A 23288-nucleotide genomic window follows, 5' to 3' on the forward strand; every position below is an offset into this window, starting at 1 on the left:
TTTCAGGCATGAAAGTGGCCAGCCTTCTCACTCCCTCTGAGGTTGTGAGGAACAGCGGATGTTTCCCACTAGAGCGAGGCTAGCGTCAAACTATAGGGTGAGAACATGAGGCAGGATGTGGTGCAGACCTCAACAGACACAGATTACAGTCCCTTTTCAGCCAGTTCCTAGCTGCCAACTTCTAGCCACTTAGCATTGCTGTGACTCAGTTTCCTTGCCAGTTAAATGGGGATGATAATACCCCACAGACTTGTGAGGAGAATTCAATAAATTAATACATGAAAAGCATTTAGTACAGTGCCTAACACTTAGTAGGCATTTACTTAACCAATGTCAGGGAGAACAAAGGAGTCCAAAGAGGCAGAAGAAAAAAAGAAAAGTGTCTGATTAGGTATGGAATTCCAGATAGCCTGTTTTCTCCTTAACCCTACCTACAAGCTCCCCAATTTAAAAATGGCAATAAATACACACTAAATCTTATTTATTGTATTAAAGGGAAAAAGTAAAATTTAAAAATTGGTAAGCTCTGCCAGACATGTAAAACCAGTCAAATTATATAATGAATCAAATCTTCCCCCCGCCCAAAAAAAAAGATACATGAGTGTACTTAACACAATGTAGGAGAAGGAACACAATTCTGCAGGCAAGAAATGCTTTCACTTTCAAAGTAACAGAAACATACCTTGAACACTCCTCTGCCCAGACTGCACTGGCCAATGAAAAATCACTGATTATGTACTTTGTACTGCATACTGCGATGGAAACATACTTCTCTCTTTTCTGTATCTTTCACTTCTAGTGAGATTCTCTCTCAAGCCACAAGATACAGCCTGCCCAGAACCTATTTCTTAACTGTAAGTACTTTGAAATGAAGCACTTCTTTAAAAGCTTATCTAGCCCTGGGGGGAAAAAAAAAAGTTTTCTTTAATAGTATTTGATTTTCTTGTTATTATTTCTAACATGCAATATTTCGAGGTCCAGCCGAAAGACCAATGTTCTCTTATCTAATTGCTTTAAATTTAGTTAAGTTAGTCAAATTCAACATGTACCAGGCATGTGTGAGATGCCATGCTTTTCATAAGGTAGTCTTGAATCCTCATCAACTATTGCTTTCAGCAGGATACATATATTAGGCATTGTGTTTATAACTTTATCATTAATTTCACTCTTTATTTCATACATAGGCATGTTTACTCGTGCTAGTCTAATTTCTTTTGAAACTATTTTGGTTGATTTTTTTTCCATTAGAAAAAGAAGACGGAATTTTATAGATTTAGCTAATGAATCATGAGAATCCTTGAATTTTTGGTATGACAGTAAGAAAAACACACTAGAAGGCTTCAAACTTAAATTCTGGTGCTTTATTTATATGTATAAAGAAAGAGACCCTTCTCATCTCACATTTGTTAACTTCTGAGATGAGAAATTAGGAAATAGAAATGTTTCAATCAAAGCAAAAAAAATTAAAATTTAACATTGATAAACACTAGAAAGAAAAGGAAAATCTAAGTGATATATTGATTAATATTAACGTAATTAATGTAGTAGATTAATACTAATTAATATTAATAAGATAGGGGCTGTCCTTCTCAAGAGTGAGGTTTTCCAGGGCAGGGAGACAGGTATAAGATTAGTTGTAACTAAAACTAATGGATGAAATTAGGGTGTTTAAAATGTGGGCCAAATCCTGCAAGGTTTCTGGGCATTGAGGTCATTCCATGAAAGGGGTCTTCTAAAGAAAGGGGTCTCAGTCTCTCTTCAAATCTTGTCCACCAAGATTCCCATTTCAATTCCTCCTGCCTCCATTTTTCCTTTTTCCGGAGTGGCCCCCACCAACTTTTTTTGTCACCTATCTGCTCTGTGGCATCAAAGACAACATGAAACGAAACAGCTGTGTGGTCCCTCAGTGATGGGCAGAGCTACCGGCTGTGGAGAGGAAACTACAGACTCTCCTGAACCCCTACCATATCTAACACAAGCGCTACACACGTTGGGTGTCCAGTAATGTTTGCTAATGTGGGCTGGATCTGCAGTTATTCTTAACAGAAGAGAAATAAAAATGCCCAGGGCCGTGGGTTACCAAGTGTCCTCTGTAAGGGCACTGATGCTGGAATCTCCTGAGACACCAGGCCTCTGCATGGGCAGGCAGCCCAGGGGTGAGTGGGGCTAGTTCAGCCTGTGCTCCTCGGGAAAGCTGGAAGCCCTGGCATGGCTACATCTGCCTGGAGAAAGGGATGGTATTTTTCTAATTCTCACCAAGCTGTGTCTATGCAGAGGGGCCACATTTCTCTACATGACAGCACCCTATGCCATAGGGGCAGCAGCCCTGAGGGTGCTCGGTACAGATTCCTGGACCCCAGCCCATCCCACCTAAATCACAGTCTCGAAGGATAGTGCCCAGGAATCTATATCGTAAACAAACTCTCCAAGTGGTTTTTACGCACAGTAAGCATTGAAAAGACGACTGAACGGAGGAGACAAGCTTGTAGACAAGGTCCCAGAAATTCTTGGAAACATTACTGGGCACTAAAATGATTTCAGGGAAGTTGTCTTTTGTTATCTTCCCCTTAACTCCTGCTGTCGATCTTTTACCTTGAATGGTTAAGGTTAAAGACTATTGGGTATTTAATGGCTGAAGCAAAGAGATTTGCAACCGTTTAGGATACTTTGAGTTCGTTTTTATTTTATATTTTATTGTAACCTAAAGGATGCCTAGAATTGTGAAATGATATTTAAACCACAGAGCTGCACAGGAGTAAGTGTGCTTGTTTTCTCTTCCGTTTGATAGCTACCAGGGAGCTCTTTCTGGAGTAAGAAATCTCATGTGAGAAGTTACAAAACCTCTTTCAGAATAAGCCACATTGGTCAAAAAGAAGTCTGGGGCGCTGGTTCCTAGTGCTGTTGTTCTGGGCTGGGCCGGATAGAGTAGCCTTCCCCCCTGCTGTAGGTAACCTTCACTAGAGGTGAACCTTGAAACCTCCTGGGGCCCCCAATCTCTGCTCAGTTCTAGGTGCTAAAGTCCACAGAAACACCTGGGGTGCCCCAGTTTTCCGTATTCAAAAGAGGAAGTCAAAAGTAGTGAAAGAAACAGAAACAGAGAGCTTTTAACTTTGGGGCTAAAGACTGTTGAGGCCACTACACTGAGAAAGTAAACTGTGGTACAAACTAACCGGCAGTCAGCACATGGATATTTCCCACGAAGCTGCTGGCTACAAAATGTGCAGATTACCATTGACTGGACTTCAAAGGCACTCAGAGAATGCTCCAGTCTCTGCTTTAAGGGCTAACAGCAGCCAATCTGAATACACAGATATATAAAGTATGTACAGAGTGAGGACAGTTAGGAAAAGGAAAGGATGGTTAGATAATTGCAGGCAAGTTTTTATTTTGAAACCTTCAGATCATTCTATTCAAAATCACAGCATAGACTTCTTAAAAAAATAAGCAAGTTAAATGAACATGTTTTTCCTGAGAGAGATCATGGGAAGGGTATAAATTCATTAATTCAGCAATTGGTTACTGAATGCCAACTTGTGCCAGGCACTGGCCAGGGGCTAAGGAGAAAAAAATTCAGACAGCTATAGGATAATCAGCACAACCCTTTACTTTCTTTTTTTTTTGTTGTTTTTTGTCACTGCATTTGCTTTTTGTTTCCAAAATGGGTATTTCTTGTGTTGATTATAAAAGGAATAAATGCTAATTGTAAAAAATTTTTTCAGACAATGCTCAAAATTATAAAGATAAAAATATCTACCAGCCAATCACCTAGTGATAACCACCAAACATTTTGTATAGCCTTTCCTGTTTTTTTCTGATATTTGATTATTAAAAAGAAATACAAAAGAAAGTTTGAATTTCCTTTTTTTTTTTTTTTTTTTGAGGTACCCGGGCATCTCACTGTTGTGGCCTCTCCCGTTGCGGAGCATAGGCTCCGGACGCGCAGGCTCAGCGGCCATGGCTCCCGGGCCCAGCCGCTCCGCGGCATGTGGGATCTTCCCGGACCGGGGCACAAACCAGTGTCGCCTGCATTAGCAGACGGACTCTCAACCACTGCCCCACCAGGGAAGCCCTGAATTTCCTTTTTTTAAAGCATTTCCTGCAACACCTCTTCTTCCCAGGCCCCAAATATGGGAAGCTATCACCCAAAACTATGGTTTCTGTCATGTGAGTACTGGGGTTTGGGATATAGGATGTCTGACAGTCTAAAGGAGTTCTAGGGAGAACTGCCACTGCGTTTTCAGGGCTGAGCACTAGCCTGTGTCTGATGTGCACCGGCTCCAGCGGGCATCACGCACTAAGACCGCGGTAGCGGGCGTGTTAATGGGCACCTACTGTGTGCCAGGGCCTGAGCTAAGCTTTTGCGTTACATCAGAGAACACAGTCCCCAAAAATTCCCTGCCCTTGTAGAGCTTACGTTCAGGACTGGAAGCTTTCCCCCAAACCAAGGTGATTATTGTAAAAAGGGTGAGCAACAGAAATGACACAATTGCAATTTCTTTATCTCCTTTTTCATGAATCCACAGAACGAGTTTGTTTAGAAAGCTGTGGATGCTTCTTACTAAAATGAAAAACAGGCATGCGCACTAGAAGTAGAATCTGGGGACCACCTAAGAGGTGTTAAAATCACTGGGGCCAGGGGCAGGGGGTTGCTGATGATAGTTTCCTTCTGTATTACTTCCTGATCAGAAGTGAGCTGATCAGCCCATTCATCTGATGAAAACTTTAAAAAATGTATTACAAATGCCTGGTGAGACTGAGCGGCCGCGGCTGGCGGAGTGGCAGGGTGCCGGGCAGCGGCACCCCGACCCTGTCCCAGACCCCGGGCTCCCTCGCGCCTGCCCGGCCAATCTCGGCTCCCACCAAGTCCGGCAGGTCCAGCCGCGTACGGCGACAGGTCCAGCCGCGTACTGCGTCCGCGAGACGCAGCCGCCTGGAGCTGGCCGCGCCCCGACTGCGGCCGACCCTGCCCTCGGGCTCCGCGCTGCCTGCCCAGAGGGATTCGGGGGCAAAAAGTCGGGTCCCAGCAGAGGAGACGGCCGGGTACACAACTCACGTACTGGGAGGCGGAACGTGGGTGCCTGGCGGAGAACACCTTCTGCGCCGCAGCGCTGCGCGCAGTCACCATCCTGAGGGGCTTTTGAAATTTCAAAATTGAAAAATTTTGAAATTTTTTCAAAATTAGATTATGGTGGTGGTTATGCAAGTATGAATATACTAAAATCACTGAACTGTATCCATTTTAAACAATTGAATTTTATAGTATGTAAAATATTTCTCAATAAGATATTTTTTTAAATAACAGGGACTTTCCTGGCAGTCCAGCAGTTAGGACTGCACGTTTCCATTGCAGGGGGTGCGGGTTCAATCCTTGGTCAGGGAACTAAGGTCCCACATGCATACGGCACAGACTAAAAAATACAAAAATAAAAAAGTAATACGCAGAGTCCCCATATACCCCTCACTGGCTTTCCTTGTTAATGTTTTACATAACAATCGTACAAATACAGAAACCAGGAAATTAATATTGGCAAACTGCTATCACCTAATTAATCTACAGATCTTATCCAAATGTTACCAATTGTCCCACTATTGCCCTAAGGAAGAGAAAAGCAGCTCTTGCCATTGTGGAGCTGGCCCAGTGCTGTGAGCTAGGCTTTGGTGTTGCAGCAAGCTGGCCTGGCACTTACACCAGGTCTTTTTTTATTTTTGAGATATAATTGACATATAACATTATATTAGTTTCAGGTGTACAACATAATGATTTGATATTTGTATATACTGTGAAATGATCACCACAGTAAATCTAGTTAACATGCATCACCACACAGTTACAAAATTTTTTCCTGAGATGAGAACTTTTAAGATTTATTCTTTTAGCAACTTTTAAATATACAATACATTGTTATTAACTATAGTCACCATGCTGTACATTACAGCCCCAGGACTTATTTATTTTACAACTGCAAGTTTGTACCTTTAGACCACCTTCACCCATTTCTCCCACGCCCTACCCCTCACCTCTAACAACCACAAATCTGTTCTCTGTATCCATGAGTTTGGTTTGTTTGCTTGTTTTAGATTCCACGTATAAGTGAGATCATCTTGTATTTGTCTTTCTGTGTCTGACTTATTTCACTTAGCGTAATGCCTTTAAGGTCCATCCATATTGTCCTTCCCACTGGGTCTTGATGTTCCCCTCTAGCACATGAATAATTTCACAGAGCATCAACATCAGATAAGACCATGATGGATCAAATAAAAACACTAACACTCTGTAATCATATTTGAACACAGATGAATTTTAAACATTATCAAGCCACAAAATACCAGACATTTCCCTTTCCTGACTAATATGAGTGATTGCTATTTCTTTACCTGTTGCAGGGTTAGGCTTGCTCTAGTCACCTTCATTCCCATAGATAAGATTTATTAATATACCCAGTCATAGCATTGTCTCCACTTTCTGGAGCACATCAGTATGTCCCATTACTGATAATATCAACTTTGGTCACTTGACTAAGATAGTGTCTGTCAGATTTATCCACTAGAGAGCTGCTGTTTTACTCTTTGTAATTAATAAGTAGCCTGTGGGGAGATACTTTGAGATGTGTAAATATGTTGTTTCTCATCATACTTTCAAAGTCTAATTTTAGCATGCATCTGTGAGTCTTTCCTATAACAATTATTACTGTAGTGTTTGCCAAATGGTGATCTTGTATTTCCATCACTCCCTCTATATTCATTAATGAGAATTCTCCCTCATTTTATTTATTATTATTATTATTATTCTGGCCGTGCCGTGTAGCCTGCAGGATCTTAGTTCCCTGAGCAGAGATCAAACCTTGCCTCCTGCAGTGGAAACGTGGAGTCTTAACCTCTGGGGACCACCAGGGAATTCCCCCCTTCTCCCTCAGAGTAAATAAAATTTACTCTTTTATTTATATCAGTAGAGGGTTACGGATAGTTTAGTCTATGAATTATAATCAGATATTAACATTATTTGGTTACACAAATTGTCCCAGATTTAGCCATTGGAAGAGCCATCAAGTTGGCTCTGAGGTCCTATCTCTAATCCATATTTGCACTCTTTTTTACTTTTTGGTACACAAGATGTTCCAGGCTTATCTTGTACTTCCCTTTCCCAGCCCTGGAATCATCCATTTCTCTAATGAACTCAGGCTCTTTTTAAAATTGGAAAATGGTATTTAGAAACCAAGATTTGGGCACAAGGTGTGTTCATTGATAGTGGGTTGTTGTTCCTTCTAGGTCCTCTCAATGGAGAGGGCTAGGAAATATTTATGTATTCATACACATTTCTATATCTCTCTGTGTGTATGGGTGTGTGTGTGTGTACTGTAAAGTTGTTGTTTGTTGCCTCAGTGGCTTTCTAAGTGCCTGTTTTGAACTTTTACCAAGTTATTGCCCACTTCTAAGTACCCATCCCCAGTACATGCGTTCATAAGCCTTATAATGACTTCCCCATCTTACCCTTTTCCTACTTTCCACATTGACCAAGTTACATTTAAATTACCCAGTGAGAATGCTTCCTGCATGCCACAAGCTACCCCACTCATGACCCTCAATAAAGGCATTCGCCCATGAGTCCTGACTCTGCTCTCTCGACGCCTGCTGTTACCAAACTTCAGGCTTTTAAGGGACTTTGCATGGCCCTTTGGGCATGTCATGCCTCCCCCTTTAGGACCTGTGAGTAGAATAAATTCTTTAATTTCATATGCTTGTCTGAATGGGGTTTCCGTAGCTGTGTTGGAGTGACCCTTAAAGACCCCACAAAGGAGTCTTACCCCCTCATTTACAACTGTGTGTGTGTGTAAATAACCATGAGTTCATACCAATGATTCCAACTCAATAGGACTCATACTAGCTGTCCTCCTTTCCTTATTTGTAATTTCTTTCTCTGACAGGGAAAAATCTCAATCTCATTATCCACAGTATATTATTCAAGCCATATATAGATAGATAGATAGATAGATAGATTTCGGAATTGCTAATTCATACCTCTGTGAAAAACAAGTTTAGTAACTAGAGGATAATATTTGTCAGGTTTTTTTTATAGCTTTATGTTATATAGTCAAAATACTTTCCAAGTTTATTTAGGTTACCTTTTTCTTCCTCAGTGTGGTTATAATATTAATTGTAATACAGTCAGGTCTATTTGTTACTGTTTATATTGCATTTTGGGATCCTGCCACATTCTCTTTGATTTTGACTATCCATTTATGCGTTGACTTGATATGTGAAATATTAGCATGGTTGGAAGAGTCAGAGCCATATGAAAAGGTACACTTAGAGAAGTGTTGCCCCCAGCCCTGCTACTCCATTTCCATTCTCTCATTCTTTCCGCCTCATTTACCCTGAACATAACAAGTTTCATTTGTGTCTGGTTTATTCTTCCTGTATTATTTATTGCACAATTGAACAGATACATGTGTGTTTTCTTATTTCCCTTTATCTCTTACATGAAGGATATCATACCGAAAACATTCTTTTGTGCATTTTTTTCCCACTTATATATATCTTGGAAGTTACTTCATGTCAGTTTATAGAGCTCGTCCTCCTTCTTTTTTTGATAGCTGCATAACACTCCACTGTGTGGGTGTACCATAGTTTATTCAACCTGTCTCCCATATAGTGCTTACAATTATTTTGCAAAAACAAACAATGCTGCTAGGAATAACCTCATGCATATGTGTTTTTGCATTTTTGGAGGTATATCTTCAGGATGAATTTCTAGATATGGGATTACTTGGGCAAATGGTAAGCGTAAGTGTAGTTTTGTTAAGTATTGCTAAAGTTCCTTCCAGAATGGTTGCACCAGTTTGCATTCTCACCAGAAATATATGAGTACCTGTTCCTCCACAGCCTTACCAAAAGAATGTGTTGCATACTCTTTAATTTTTGCCACCTGACAAGTGTTTAATTTGCATTTCTTTAATATTGAGTGAGTTTGAACATCTTTTTTAATATACTTAAGGTCATTTTCATGTCTTCTTTTGTGAATTATCTGTTCCTGCCTTGTCATTTTATCAACCTTGGGGCTTTTAAATTTCTCTCATTTTAAAGATTTTTTTTTAATACTTAATGTCAGATTTTGTCCTCTCTTTGTGTACCTATAATCATTTTATTAAAACTTAGAAAAATATATGTTTGCAGACCACACTCACTAATGGGAAGGGAAATACCTAGAGCTGTTTTCTGATGGTGATAAAGTTCAACAGACAGAAACCTTTAAAAAAAACGTTTTAAAGCTTCTTCCTTCTTTCTAAAAAAATAAAAATAAACTCGTTTAATAGTCATCCAAAAACACTGTGTCCTTCACATGACGCTGTTTGCTAGGACTCAGGGGACCATTTATAATGATTGACCTGGTTAATTTACAATTAGCTATGATGAAGCCTGGGCAGATTTAGACATGTTTGAACCATTGTTGATACGCTTTCAATTGTGTGGAAAAACATCCAAGATGTTGCCTTGTTTCATATACTGCTCTCCCTTTTTGTCCATGGGAACTACCAAACTAGCCAGGCATTACTGGGCAATGCAATCTAGAAAGAAACCCAGTTAATTCAAGAAATAGAAAAAGTGTAAAGTAATATGGAACAATGGAGGTAATTTGCTTGTTTTTGACACTGCCCTATGAGGGAAATAATACAAGAAAGCATTAGTATAATCACATTGCCTGAGTATCTCAAAGCACTGTATTTTCAATTTTAGTGTTTTTCTTTTGTCCTGAATTCTGAAGTGGAAATGTATTACATCTCAGTGTCTAGCACACTGTGAGTAAATCAAACATATAATAAGTACTTAATTCAAGAAGACAAGGAAAAGTACCTTCTATTAGACTACATTGAAGTTGGTGCTAAAGGAATAAATATGAAAAGAGAGTTCCAGTTCTCAAGGAGATCACAACAAACCAATGAAAATGCTACCCTGTAATAAGTGCTGTGATGGAGCAGGGCTCTAAAGCTAAGGGGCAAAGGGAGGGACAGGGACTGTGGAGTGAGCCAGAGAAGGATTTGAATTTCATAATTTACTTAAATTCTCTGAGCCTCCATTTCCTCATCAACTCAATAAATATAATAATTCCTACTTGGCAGGGCTGTTGCAACATTAAGTGGACAGTGTGAGTCTAGCACAGTGCCTGATATAGGGTAGAATTTCAATGAATATTAGCTGATATTATTGCCAACAGATATTTGTGGAAATCATCAAAAGAAATTTCCTTGCTGCATTTTTGTACATTTTAGCCGTACTCCCTGATACTAGTCTGATTTTTTTTTATTGTTCATTAAATTCATCCCTAGACTTTATCTCATAGAAGGTACTCATAGAAGGTAATTTTCATTGTCTTCTTGAATTAAGTACTTATTATATGCTTGATTCACTCACAGTGTGCTAGACACTGAGATGTAATACATTTCCACTTCAGAATACAGGACAAAAGAAAATACTCTCAATAAGCACAGAAGGTGGATAGGTCAGAAACCATTTCCATTTTTAAAGATTAGTAAGAGGAAATTTAAATGATTAGTTAAATAACTAGGCTGATCAATGACTAGTCCAAGATCACACAGTTTAGGAAACCAGAATTTGAGCAAAGATATTCTCACTTCAAATCAAATCAATGTTGCATGACCCCACACTGCCTCTCATGATGGAGAGAAATTAGGACTAACCTAACAAAATGTACTTCATAATAAACGTTGCTGGGGCACACCATCAGGGCTTGCCCCTAACACGTACCAAGGGTCTGTCAGCACTGACAGTCTGCACTGTCAGAGGGATACAGGCTCCAGGTAAATTTGAAGTGAAGGACCAACTTGGATGAAGGAAGATTGGAGAGGACTACTGTGATGTTGTGGTTTTTAATAAGAAATACATATTTGGTCTTCATTCCCGTTCATGGCACAGAGCTCCTAAAATCTTTGGAATTTCTTACATGGTAAGAGCAATAAAGGTGTCTTGTTATTCATAACAAGCCCCTCTCAACTACAGAGGAGTTTATGCTAATGAAGTGACTTTTTTGAAAGCCCTTGAGGGTGCTGGTTGCCAGAGAAACCAATCTTTGTTTAGAGGGTTGGAACTTTTTGCGAAGCTCTCAGACTTCCGGGGGGGGAGAGGGGTTTGGAGACTGAATTCAATCACCAATGGCCAATGATTTAATGAATCATGCCTGTGTAATCAAGGCTCCATAAGAACCCAAAAGGACAGGTTCAGAGAGCTTTGGGGTTGGTGTACTGGGAAGGTGGCCCACCCCAAACTCCACAGGCTCTGAACCTCACCCTCTGTATCTTTTCATCTGGTTGTTCATTCTTATCCTTTAATAGCCTTTGTAATATATCAATAATCTAGTAAGTAATCTATTTTCCTGAGTTCTGTGAGCCAATCCAGCAAATTTATCAAACCTGAGGAAGGGGTCATGGGAACCTCTGATCTAGTTGGTCAGAAGCACAGGTGACAACCTGGTCTTACAATTGGCATCTGAAGTAGGGGAGGGAGGGCAGTCTTGTGGGACTGAGCCCTTAACACGTGGAATCTGACACTGTCTCCTATAGACAGTGTCAGAATTGAGCCAAATTGTAGGACACTGTATGGGCAGGCTCCTCAAGATGTCTGTTCTCTTGTTCTCTGTACATTCTCTGCTTACCAGTCCCTGCTTAACCTACATTCTATTCAGATGACTGACCTTCCCTAATCAGCAAATACCTACGTACTTGCCCCCTGCCCCAGCTAGTGATTGTTCTAAGCTTTAGATCAGAATATCTCCCCTGTGATAGCTTATCAAAGGGGTGGTGAGAGGCTGTGCTCCTCTGCTTGTTTCCCTGGTAACCAGTGAGCCAACCTGATGTCAATCCTCCCTAAAACTGGTAACCTCCCTCTCCCCCCATCCCCTGCCCTGGGAGCGAAGACTGGTGGGCTGTCACTCCAGGACCTTGCTTCAGAAATGTAAGATCCCCCTATCCATTAAACCATTGATGTTTCTGTCACTGACTCTGGGCTCTTTCTTCGGTCTCCGGACAAGTACAGGGCTCGCAGGCCTGCAGGGTGCAATCCAATGGACCCCCATCTGGTGTTGCAGAATTGCTTGGTGTGGAAAAAAGCTACCACACATTTGGTGATCACAGGTGACAGTGTTCTGTGAGTAGACAGAAAACAGGGGAGTTTTTCCTTTACAACTGCTCATCAGAAACAAGTCCACAGCAAAAGGGAACATAAAAGAGGGGCAAGAGGAGAAAGGTTGCAAGTACACAAAAGCTTAGGATGGTGCAATTTTACAGAAGTCCGTTTCCGTAATTCACTACTCCTTCTGTCAACTGAAAAAAAATGCACAACGTGAGTGTTGTGAGTTAAGTTTTATTTGGAGCCAAATGAGGACTATAGCCTAGGAGAACAGCCTCACAGATAGCTCTGAGGACCTGCTGCAAAGAGGTCGGAGGGGAGGTGAGTATGCACGCGATTTTGGTGAAGGGGGCACGTGCGTCAAGCACACATTTTGGCAGAAGGTTGCTGCTGGTCACGGGGAGCAGACGCCTCCGTTAATGATTTTAGTGCTTTTCTAGATATGAGAAGATGTAAGAAATGGGGCTCATAAAATCTTCTCCTAAAAAATATCTAACTCTCTGAAGGCCCGTTCTGCCAGTGTTTCCCAGAACACACAGTGCCTCATTCCTGATCACCGTGCTGAACTCCTTTCAGGGTGTGTTGAAGGTCAGCGACTGCAGTGGCGGGTGACTTCGTTCTTGTAGAACCAAACAGCGTGCAACAATTTTTAGTTGGCATGGTCATTATCACGGGTTTTCTAATTTGTTTCCCTGTCTTGTGTGGAGACCAGGCACCTGTTTAAAATACTTCTTACAACCCTGTTACATTCCCTAACACCAAGAGAAGAATCTGTACGTTTTACCAGTTCAGTGAATCCTTTCCCCCAGGGGCCGCTGCAGAAATTCTGGTCTTCAAAGATCAACAAGTCACTTGGTCTAAATTGCCTCACTTGCCCGTGAAGCAGAGTACCTCAAAACAGGCTTCCAAGAGCAACCTCCAGGCTACTTACACCAAGTTTTTCCTTTCAGATCACTGCCACGTAAGACCCTGCATCGAAAATGCAAGCTCCATCTCCAGTGGTCATTGTAACTCAGCCTGGAGCTGGTCCGGTTCCTCAAACCTCTAACTGGCAGACGGGCATGTGTGACTGCTTCAGCGATTGCGGCGTCTGTAAGTGCTGGGGAAAGTGCGCCCGTATCTGATGCGGAGGTGAATTACCAAAGACCAAATCCTTCCCTCACTCCTCCCTTATTGTGTAGTAAACGTTCTCCACTGATGCCAAAGTACCCTGTGTGTCAGGCAATGCTTTGTTAACAGAAAAAACCTGTACGGACTGTAAATTAATTGTTCTCCACCCTTCGAAGAATAGTCTTACTCCTAAAATAAGTTCTGGAGTTAAGATAATAGGCAAAAAGCTGATAACTCTAACAGTGAACAGTCTTGGCCTAATGACTATAAATAGACCATACATCATATTAAAAGAGACATTTCAAGTTTTACTTGATTAAAAAAAAGACTGCTCTTGTTACACATAAATTAAACTCATAATTTTATAGTTACACTGTGCCCAGTAAACAAGGGATAATTTTCATCCGTGGTTTCAGCATGAGCTCAGAGAAAAATTATTTTATTTGTACATTTAGCTTTGTTATACACCTAAGAATAAAGAATTCTAAAGGCAATTAACTTCTCATTGGGTAAAATATCTCTGACCCTCCTTGTTTTTTGTTTTGTTTCTTTTATGAGAGCTCTCTAAGTAAACTTGGGAGAGAGGAAGTTTGAGAGAAGATGGGGGTGTCAGAAAGGTCAAATGCTTAGTTCTCAACACCAAGCAGGAAACAAACAAACCTGCCTATATAACAAATTTTGCTCTGAGGTTTTTGGTTTTGTTTTCCTGCCTCCTTGAAGTCTACACAGTGTTCTGAGACAGGAAAGGAAAATTTGTTAACCTCTAACTTATCACTGGAATTGAAATTTGAAATCGAGTTAATAATTACATTGAAAAGCCTAAAGGGGGGCTTCCCTGGTGACGCAGTGGTTAAGGACCCGCCTGCCAATGCAAGGGACACGGGTTCAAACCCTGGTCCGGGAAGATCCCGCATGTTGCAGAGCAACTAAGCCCATGCGCCACAACTACTGAGGCTGTACTCTAGAGACTGCAAGCCACAACTGCTGAAGCCTGTGCGCCTAGAGCCTGTGCTCCGCAACAAGAGAAGCCACCGCAATGAGAAGCCCGCGCACCGTAATGAACAGTAACCACTGCCTTCTGCAAGTAGAGAAAGCCCGAGCGCAGCAACGCAGACCAAACGCAGCCAAAAATAAAGATAAATAAAATTTTTTTTAAAGTAGATTGTAAAATAATATTTAAAGTAATATTAGATATTAAAAATAATATTTTTTAAAAAAGCACAGAGGGAAAGAATTACCTAGGAAATGGAACAGTTGGGTTTATTGATTTGCTGTCATTGTCCTACTGGATGACCTGGGGTGATGACTTACACTTCTCGGGACATTAGTTCAACATCTGCATATCATAGTGATAATGAAACCACAATAATAAAACCTTCTAAAGATGAACATTCTAATCCCCTAACCCCTAGTATTGTTACTCAAATAAGTGAATTACAAGTCCTAATATGAGCTTAATATCTTCATACAGAATTTCTTAATTGTAGATCTGACCAAATCATTCTCCCTTCTTAAAATATTTCAGAGGTTCCTCATGACTACCATGACCCATTCTGAGCACTCGTACTTCCTCTTTATCCAGTCTCCAACTCGCCATGGGTCCAGCTTCATCCCCGTCCCATCCCTGGCTCCAGCCATGTTGAATGAAAACCAGCCATTGCCTAGACATACCATGTTATCTAAAGAGGGTCTTTTCCCTTTCCTCTACCTATAAAATTCCTAATCATCCTTCAATATTCAGATCAAGCAACATTTCCTTCCCAGAGCACTGGAGGCCCCATTTGTGTGAGTGACTCCTTGGCATCCTGAGTAGGTTTCTGTTGGAGAATTTTTCATATGATCTAACTTCCCTTCTAGACTTCAGACAGAGGCATTGTCAGTACTGAGGATAATCTCTGGAACATGGCTAGGTTTCAGTGAATCATTCAATACATGGATGAAGGCAGTACTACAAAAAGAATACAGACTTTCCAAGGTGTGGTTATTCCAGAAATGATTGGGTGGAGAGAAGGGAGAAGCTGATGCGTTGCTGAGCAAAAGCAGTGAAGATGGACTTGGCAGCAGGATGTGTGACAAAGGCCCCAGGATTTGGACCGCCATTCATGAAAGCACACTAACTTTCAGCTGTGGTGGGGGCAGAGTGGAGTAATTTGTACCTCTGATTTCATGTGTCCAGGTCTCTGTGGCATATTTTGCTTCACGTGTCTTGCATGTCAAGTTGCATCTGATATGAATGAATGCTGTCTGTGTGGAACAAGTGTTGCAATGAGGACCCTCTACAGGACTCGATACGGCATCCCGGTGAGTCTCTTATGACACTGTATCATTCAAGTATGCGCCCATGTTCAAAATAATTGTCATAAACATGGAGACAATTTGATGGTACCCATCATCATACGAATTTGATTAGTAGGCGTTTCCTAGCATCTGCAACCTTGTATTCCATTACTGTAGCAATAGATCCTCTGGTTATGGGACCTCCTTCTATGTTTCTGTGAAAACCTTAGAAAATAAACAACTCTTGTATTTGCAATGTATGTCATACAGTGGAAGAGGAATGTTCAGAGCCTACTATGTCCCAGGTATATTACATATGTTACATCATTTAATCCTTACACCAACCCCGTAAAGTAAGTAGGCCCACCAGGCAGAATTCCTTCTTACTCAGGGGAAGTTGTTCTTTCTCTATTAAGGCCTTCAACTAATTAGATGAGACCCACCCACATTATGGAGGGTTACTCTAAGTCTACTGATTTAAATGTTAATCTCATCTGAAATATTATCTTCACAGAAACATCTAGAATAGTGTTTGATCTAATATCTGGGTACTATGACCTGGCCAAGTTGACACATAAAATTAACCATCACAGGAAACAAATATCAATAAATAGACAGAGGGCTTCCCTGGTGGCGCAGTGGTTGAGAGTCCACCTGCCGATGCAGGGGACACGGGTTCATGTCCCGGTCTGGGAAGATCCCACATGCCACGGAGCAGGCTGGGCCCAGTGGGCCATGGCCGCTGGGCCTGTGCGTCTGGAGCCTGTCCTCCGCAATGGGAGAGGCCACAACAGTGGGAGGCCCGTGTACAGCAAAAATAAATAAATAAATAGGCAAAATATTTTAGGAACTTATCTTATTCCATTGAAATTATTTTATTTTTTATTTGAAAATATTTCTTACTTTTTTAATTATACAAGATAATACATATATAGGTAATTTTATGACAAATCCAAACACAGAGGTATATAAAATAAAAAGTGAAAATCTCTACTCAGTGATAAATTCTATTAGTAACTTGGTGGTCTCCTTCCTCAGGTTTCTTTTTCCTATGCCTATAAGGCATATACATATAGATTAGATGTAGCTATAGCTATAGATCTAGACATATGGGGTTTGGGATATGCAGGGCTAATTTATTGCTTTTTTTTTTTTTTAATGAGTTCATACTATATTGTAACCTGTTTTTTCCACGTAATATATGGTAGACACCTTTTATGTCTGTAATACAGATTCTTTTTAATATCTGCATAGTATTCCATCATAGAGATAACATACTTAATCACTTCCTTATTGATGAAAGGTTAAGTGATATTGCAGTTTAAATAGTTGTACGTATATGATTTTGTACATGCACTGGTATTTTTGTAGGATAGTGTACTAGATTAGATTGACAGATCACAGGATATGCACATTCAAAATTTGAAAAATACTGTTAAGTATCCCTTCAAAAAGATTATATCAATTTATAATTTATTAATATTATACGTGTGCCAATATAATATTTTTTCATGTTGCCTGTCAGAGAGGAAATGATATTTCCTTGTCGTTTTAAATTTTTATTAGATAGATCAAGCAACTTTTTGAAAATTTATTGTCCTTTTTCATTTCTTCTATAAATTATCTGTACATATACTTTGTTCATTGTTTTATTGAGTTGTTTTTCTTTTCTAATTGATTTGTAGGAGCTCTTTATTTATTACGCTATGACTATTTAACATGAAAGTTATCAACTTTTTTAAAGGCTTAGTACATAATCAATTTTTTTAAATGCTCATTAGGAGTTTGAAAAATTAATAACAGTCTAAAACTAAAACTTTAGTTGGTTTTGACAAAATTTGGAAGATTGGAAGGAAGAGGAAGAAACTAAGATATTCTAAAGGCTTTGTCTGGCATTGATAGATAAATACACATTTTTTTATAAAAAGAACATTACTGAGGTATAACTGACTTACAATAAACTGCATATATTTAAAATGAACAATTTGATAAGTTTAGACATATGTATATACCTGTGAAACCTCACAGTCAAAATAGTGAACATATTCATCACCCCCAAAATTTACTCACATCCCTTTGTAATCTTTCCTTCTTTCCCCTCCCCTCTTCCCCAAGTAACCACCAATATGCTTTCTGTCACTATAGATTAGTTTTCATTTTCTACCATTTTATATAATAGAACTATACAGTGTGTAGCTTCTTTCACTCAGTATAATTATTCTGGGATTCTTCAAATCGTTGTGTTGTGTAAACTTAAATGTGTTAAGAGGGTAGATCTCATGTTAAGTATATATTTTTAACCCAAACAATAAAATTAGAAAAAAAAAGAAAACATTTGAATGGCAAATAAGAACATAAGAAGATGTTCAATATCATCAGTCATTAGAGAAATGCACATTAAAACCACAATGAGATACCACTACACACCTATTGGGATAGCTAAAATTAATCAGCCTAAACCACACCAAGTGTGAGCAGATATGGAGGAACTGAAACTCTCATGCACTGCTGATTGGAATGTAAAATACAGTTTCTTAAAAAGTTAAATATACACCTACTTTTTAGCCCAGCCATTCTGCTCCTAGATATTTACCCTACAAAAATATATATCCATACCAAGACTTGTACACAAATGTTCAGAGCAGTTTTGCTTGTAATAGCCAAAAACTAAAAACCACCCAAATGTCCCCCAGCAGGTGAATGGATAAACAAATTGTGATCTATCCATTATATGGATACTACTTAGCAATAAAAAGGAATGAACTATTGATACCCACTACAACGTTGATGAATCTCAAGATAAATATAATGTTAATAGCCAGGACATGGAAGCAACTTAAATGTCCATCAACCGATGAATGGATAAAGAAGATGTGGCACATATATACAATGGAATATTACTCAGCCATAAAAAGAAGCAAAATTGAGTTATTTGTAGTGAGATGGATGGACCTAGAGTCTGTCATACAGTGAAGTAAGTCAGAAAGAGAAAAACACATACTGTATGCTAACATATATATATGGAATCTTAAAAAAAAGAAAAGAAATTGTTCTGAAGAACCTAGGGGCAGGACAGGAATAAAGACACAGATGTAGAGAATGGACTTGACATGGGGAGGAGGAAGGGTAAGCTGGGACAAAGTGAGAGAGTGGCATGGACTTATATACACTACCAAATGTAAAATAGCTAGTGGGAAGCAGCCACAGAGCACAGGGAGATCAGCGGGGTGCTTTGTGACCACCTAGAGGGTTGGGATAGGGAGGGAGGGAGGGAGATGCAAGAGGGAGGAGATACGGGAACATATGTATATGTATAGCTGATTCACTTTGTTATAAAGCAGAAACTAACGCAACATTGTAAAGCAATTATACTCCAATAAAGATGTCAAAAAAAATTTTTTAATATATAATGTTAAGTTGTGGGTAAAAATTTAAGGGTCATTGCTAATAAAAATTAGTTGTGGAACATCTAAAACTACTAAAGGGAACAAAAGGAACCAGGAAAGTTCTATTCAGCCAAAAATGAAAAGAAGGAAAAAAATACCATTTGATGAATACCAAACGTAAAATAATTTGGCTATCTCATGGGTGGGAGTGATTTAGATTTATCAGCTGTGCTAAAATGTCTTTACCTTTTATTATTTCTTTTAGTGTGTTTGTGGTGAGTCTTTGAGAGTCTGACCTCTTATGTGATAGGTGAATAGCTGCCCCACTTATCTCACCCCTCTTCTCTTCTGGGGCCCCAAAGCCCACATTAGGGTCATCTGTTAAACTGCTCTGCAGGCTGTGTTCCAGGCAAGGCCACAGCTGGCAGCTCTGGGCTGGCCCAGCTGCTCAAGCTGGCATCAGTTAACCACTCATCTTTCATTCCCCAGCCCATTCTTCCTCCTTTCTGAACTGAGAGTTTTTGGTTTGGGGTTTATCAAATACCGTGCCTCTGACTATGTTAGGTTTCATGTTCCTTAGCTCTGTTTTACTTTCTCCATCAATGTAATCCCATCTGCTTCATTTTTTTTTCCAAAAATTGCTCATGATTTCTGGCTCACTAAATCCCCCCATCCCTGTTTTCTAGTACAGCTTTCATTTCAGTTAACAAAGCTCTGCAAGCACATAGTTTTTAAAATTATCTAATTTATAAGGTTTGTTAAGGAAAATAGTACTCCCCAAACTTCTCTCCCCTACTTCCTCTTTCCAAAGGCTGATCTTTGGGTGTTTACCTCCGTATCTCCAAATAGTAGACTTGTATTGCTACTTTTTGACTTTGCAGTTTGGGGCATTGTCTCTGGACTTCTTACTGTGGAAGATGAGAATTTAGTTCTGTTTTATCCCCCTTCCCCACCATGGACATGCACCCTACCCCTACCTCACTCCTTCCAATATAGTTATATATAATTTTGGTTAAATCCGTATTTAGTATTTATATTATGATAGCTCTGCTTGCTCTTCAGAGTTGAGTTGAATCGTGTAATGAACTATGATTGCCTTTTCTACTAAACTTTGTTTTTCCTACTATTAATAATGCTTGGCTTTTTCATTAGGAGTTTTTCATTTACTTAAGAGTAGTGCAGTCCCAAACTCTTTCCCAGTTTTCTAAATCTCTTCCCCAAACATTCAATACATCAGACATTCTATCATTTTCGTCTCCTTGATGAAATCACTCCCTGACCCGCTACCCTTTGAACTAGATGCTTTTCACTCCTGGTGCTCTGCTTTTGCCCTGAGATCTCCTTCGCCATGACTGGAGATTCCATTAACCGCTCCCCCATGTTAGTCTCTGGTTTCTTATACCTTTCTTGGTTTGCTCCTTCACTTTGGTGGAGACATCCTCTAGTAGCTTCCTGAGAAAGAGAGAGGGTAGAGGAGAAAAGAGATTTTACTTCATGAAACTCCTTATTTTACCCTCATATTGATAGTTTGGTTAGATATCTTCTATTTTCAATATCACAAATTATAGGAAAACATTTGATTTCATAAAAAGAGACAGGAGCTATATAGAGAAATCAACTAACATTTTCCTAAATGTATCCATCCAAACTCCAAATTCAAAGGATGAATGCCTTCTGCTTCTCTTCAAAATGTCTTGAAAATCCACAAGTCTTAATTCCCAAATAGGTGGATTTTACATTTCTGTTTCTTTTATATTTTCAAACAGGGATCCATTTGTGATGACTATATCGTGACCCTTTGCTGTCCTCTGTGTTCTCTTTGCCAAATCAAGAGAGACATCAACAGAAGGAGAGCCATGCATACTTTCTAAAAAAACAATGGTAAGTCCCAGAATCTGTGAATGTTGAGAAATATAATCAAGGGCTTTGTAAACTCAGCATTATTTTGAATAATAATTCAATAATAACAATTATTTAAGTCTCTCAAATGTTATCTTAATATAAAGATTGACTTTGATTTCTTCAAATGAAGAAAGCTTGTTTGGGCTGCCATAACAAAGTAACATAGCTTAAACAGGTTAAACAACAGGAATTTATTTCTCATAGTTCGGAATGCTGGGAAGTCCAAGATCAAGTATGAGCCAGTTCGGTTCCTTGGTGAGGATGCTCTTCCTAGCTTGCAGTTGGCCACCTTTTTGCTGTGTCCTCAAATATTGGAGACAGAGAGAGAGTTTTTGGCCTTTCTTCTTATGAGGACAGTATTCCCATCATGGGGCCCTCACCTTCATGATCTCATCTAAACCTAATTACTTCCCAAAGGCTTCACCTCCTAATACCATCACACTGGGGGTTAGGGTTTCAACATATGAGTTTTGTGGCTGGGGGGACACAAACATTCAGTTCAAAAAAATAACTCTATATTTTGAAACTATATTTTAGCAAATAAAGGGATGGTGACTTCTCTAGACTTCTCAGAATTCTGATGGTCTATTAATGAAGCACCACTTGCAAAATACAAGAGTGTGGTGAGATACAAAAGAAGTGGAAAGCACTTTCCCTGCTAATACAAACAAATTGATGAAAGAAACTGGTAAATAATTATAAAGTAGTAGAGCAAATGAAAATTATGCTATGTAATATTTGGATTAATTGTGGCATAATGCATCTATAAATAATGAGGTGAGGTTAAACAGGAAAGAGAAGGTGAACTTTGAAAGAGGTGGAATAGAATACAGAATATTTGGAAATGTTCTGTAGAATGTCATCATCTGAAATTCAGTCAAGTCATTTCCAACTCATTTTTCCAAGATTCTCAGAATTAGCTATTGAGGATATAGTAAAGTAGAAATCAACATGATTTTGTCAGTATTCTATAGAACGTATCTTGAGTATGGGAAGAAAACATTAATTTTCCCATTCTTTGCAAAAATCCCACTTCCTTTCTCAAGTGAATGAGAACTTTGTGTAAGTTAACAAACATAACTCTTGGAAGATATGTTTTCAAATATTTATGCATTTAGCAAATAATGCCTCACGTACCTAGTACCATGCAGGACACTGTTAGGGACTGTGGGGAATGAAGGGAAATAAGCTGGTCCTCTTCCCCTTAGAGACTTTATACTCAAAAAGAAGGCATTAGAAAATCCCTCAAATAAAATGCAAACTTTGAATAATGCCTTTAGATGAAGTGCTATTTTATGCTCAGAGGAAGGAAAGATGATATCCTGTGAGAAGTGTAAGTGAAAGTTTCTTGAAAGAAGTGGTTTTAATTCTAAAGAAGAAGTGAGCATCAGGGTCACAAGAGGAAATAGATGGCACTCAAACTGTGATAATACAAGGATTTAATGAAGACCATTTACAAAGGTGTGGGTGGGAGGTACAGGGAAATGACAGGGGATTGTGCAACAACAGCTGAACCGTTACCATCCCTAGGCCTCGGGAGGATGGGAGGGAGCAGTTACCTGCATCCCAAAGGAGAAAGCTGTGTAACGGCTGCCCTGAGAGGACCTGAGCAGCCTGGGGTAACCCCTCAGGAAGGAAACAAGGGGAAAACTACCCTGACCTCATTTTCTGATGTCCTTCTGGGCTTGCCATTGGTTGAACACACCAGGAAGGCAGAGAGAAGAACAGTATTGCTGGGGACCACAGGTCAGCCTCCCAGACCACAGGGCAGGACAGACAATGGTAGAAATGGATTGGATGGGGAAAAGGGAAGATTTTTGACACAAGATGAATAGAAATGGGTGTTGCTTCCCATCAGCAACATTAGTGAAACTATAGAGGCAAAAAACGGAAAAAACATCTTTATGAGCTTAGGTTCGACTTGGCAGGGACATATGGTATAAGTAGGAAAATAATGAGAAATGAAAGATTTTAAAAACTGATTTGGGACCTTGGCATGCAATGTAGTGAATACTGGGCTAATGATTTGGCCTTTTATTTGGTAAGCACTAAGGAGTTATTGCAGGCTATAAAGGAGTAACATATGTAGACTTATACTTTAGAAAAATTAACCCGGTAATGGCAAGTGGCACAGACTGGACAGGATGAGGTCAAAAGCAAAGATTTGGCCTTACACCATTTCAACACTTTACCTAAATAAGCACATGAGACTGTTTGGAAAAAATATCTACCCACACATATACAATAATAAATCCTGGCATTTGAGCTTTTTTTTAACCTCAAGGAAATTATCTCACTGAAATTTTGAGCTGGTTTGACATAAAATATCTTGGTGGTCCCGACTCCTGCTCATCAGCTTGGACCCTACATTATTCATTGACAATAACACTTTAGATATACAAATATCTGAAATGGGAGAATAAAGAGATAAAGATAAAAGAATAATGTGATTTACGTTAAAAACAGATTGAGACA

General features: G+C 39.6%; 1 protein-coding gene across 1 annotated transcript in view; it reads left to right on the forward strand.

The window, feature by feature from the left end:
- Positions 1-716: 716 nt before the first annotated feature.
- Positions 717-23288, forward strand: part of LOC309821957 (placenta-specific gene 8 protein) — a 36662-nt gene continuing 14090 nt past the window's right edge. Inside the window, exons 1-4 of the mRNA XM_082653531.1 lie at positions 717-854; positions 13089-13230; positions 15425-15549; positions 20678-20792. Of these exons, the coding sequence (XP_082509657.1) occupies positions 13119-13230; positions 15425-15549; positions 20678-20782 (342 nt within the window). The 5' untranslated portion in view covers positions 717-854; positions 13089-13118 and the 3' untranslated portion in view covers positions 20783-20792. The remainder of the gene's footprint in view (positions 855-13088; positions 13231-15424; positions 15550-20677; positions 20793-23288) is intronic.

This window comes from Grampus griseus (genome assembly GCF_964374135.1).
Source record: "Grampus griseus genome assembly, chromosome: 4".
In the NCBI taxonomy this organism is placed as follows: domain Eukaryota; kingdom Metazoa; phylum Chordata; class Mammalia; order Artiodactyla; family Delphinidae; genus Grampus; species Grampus griseus.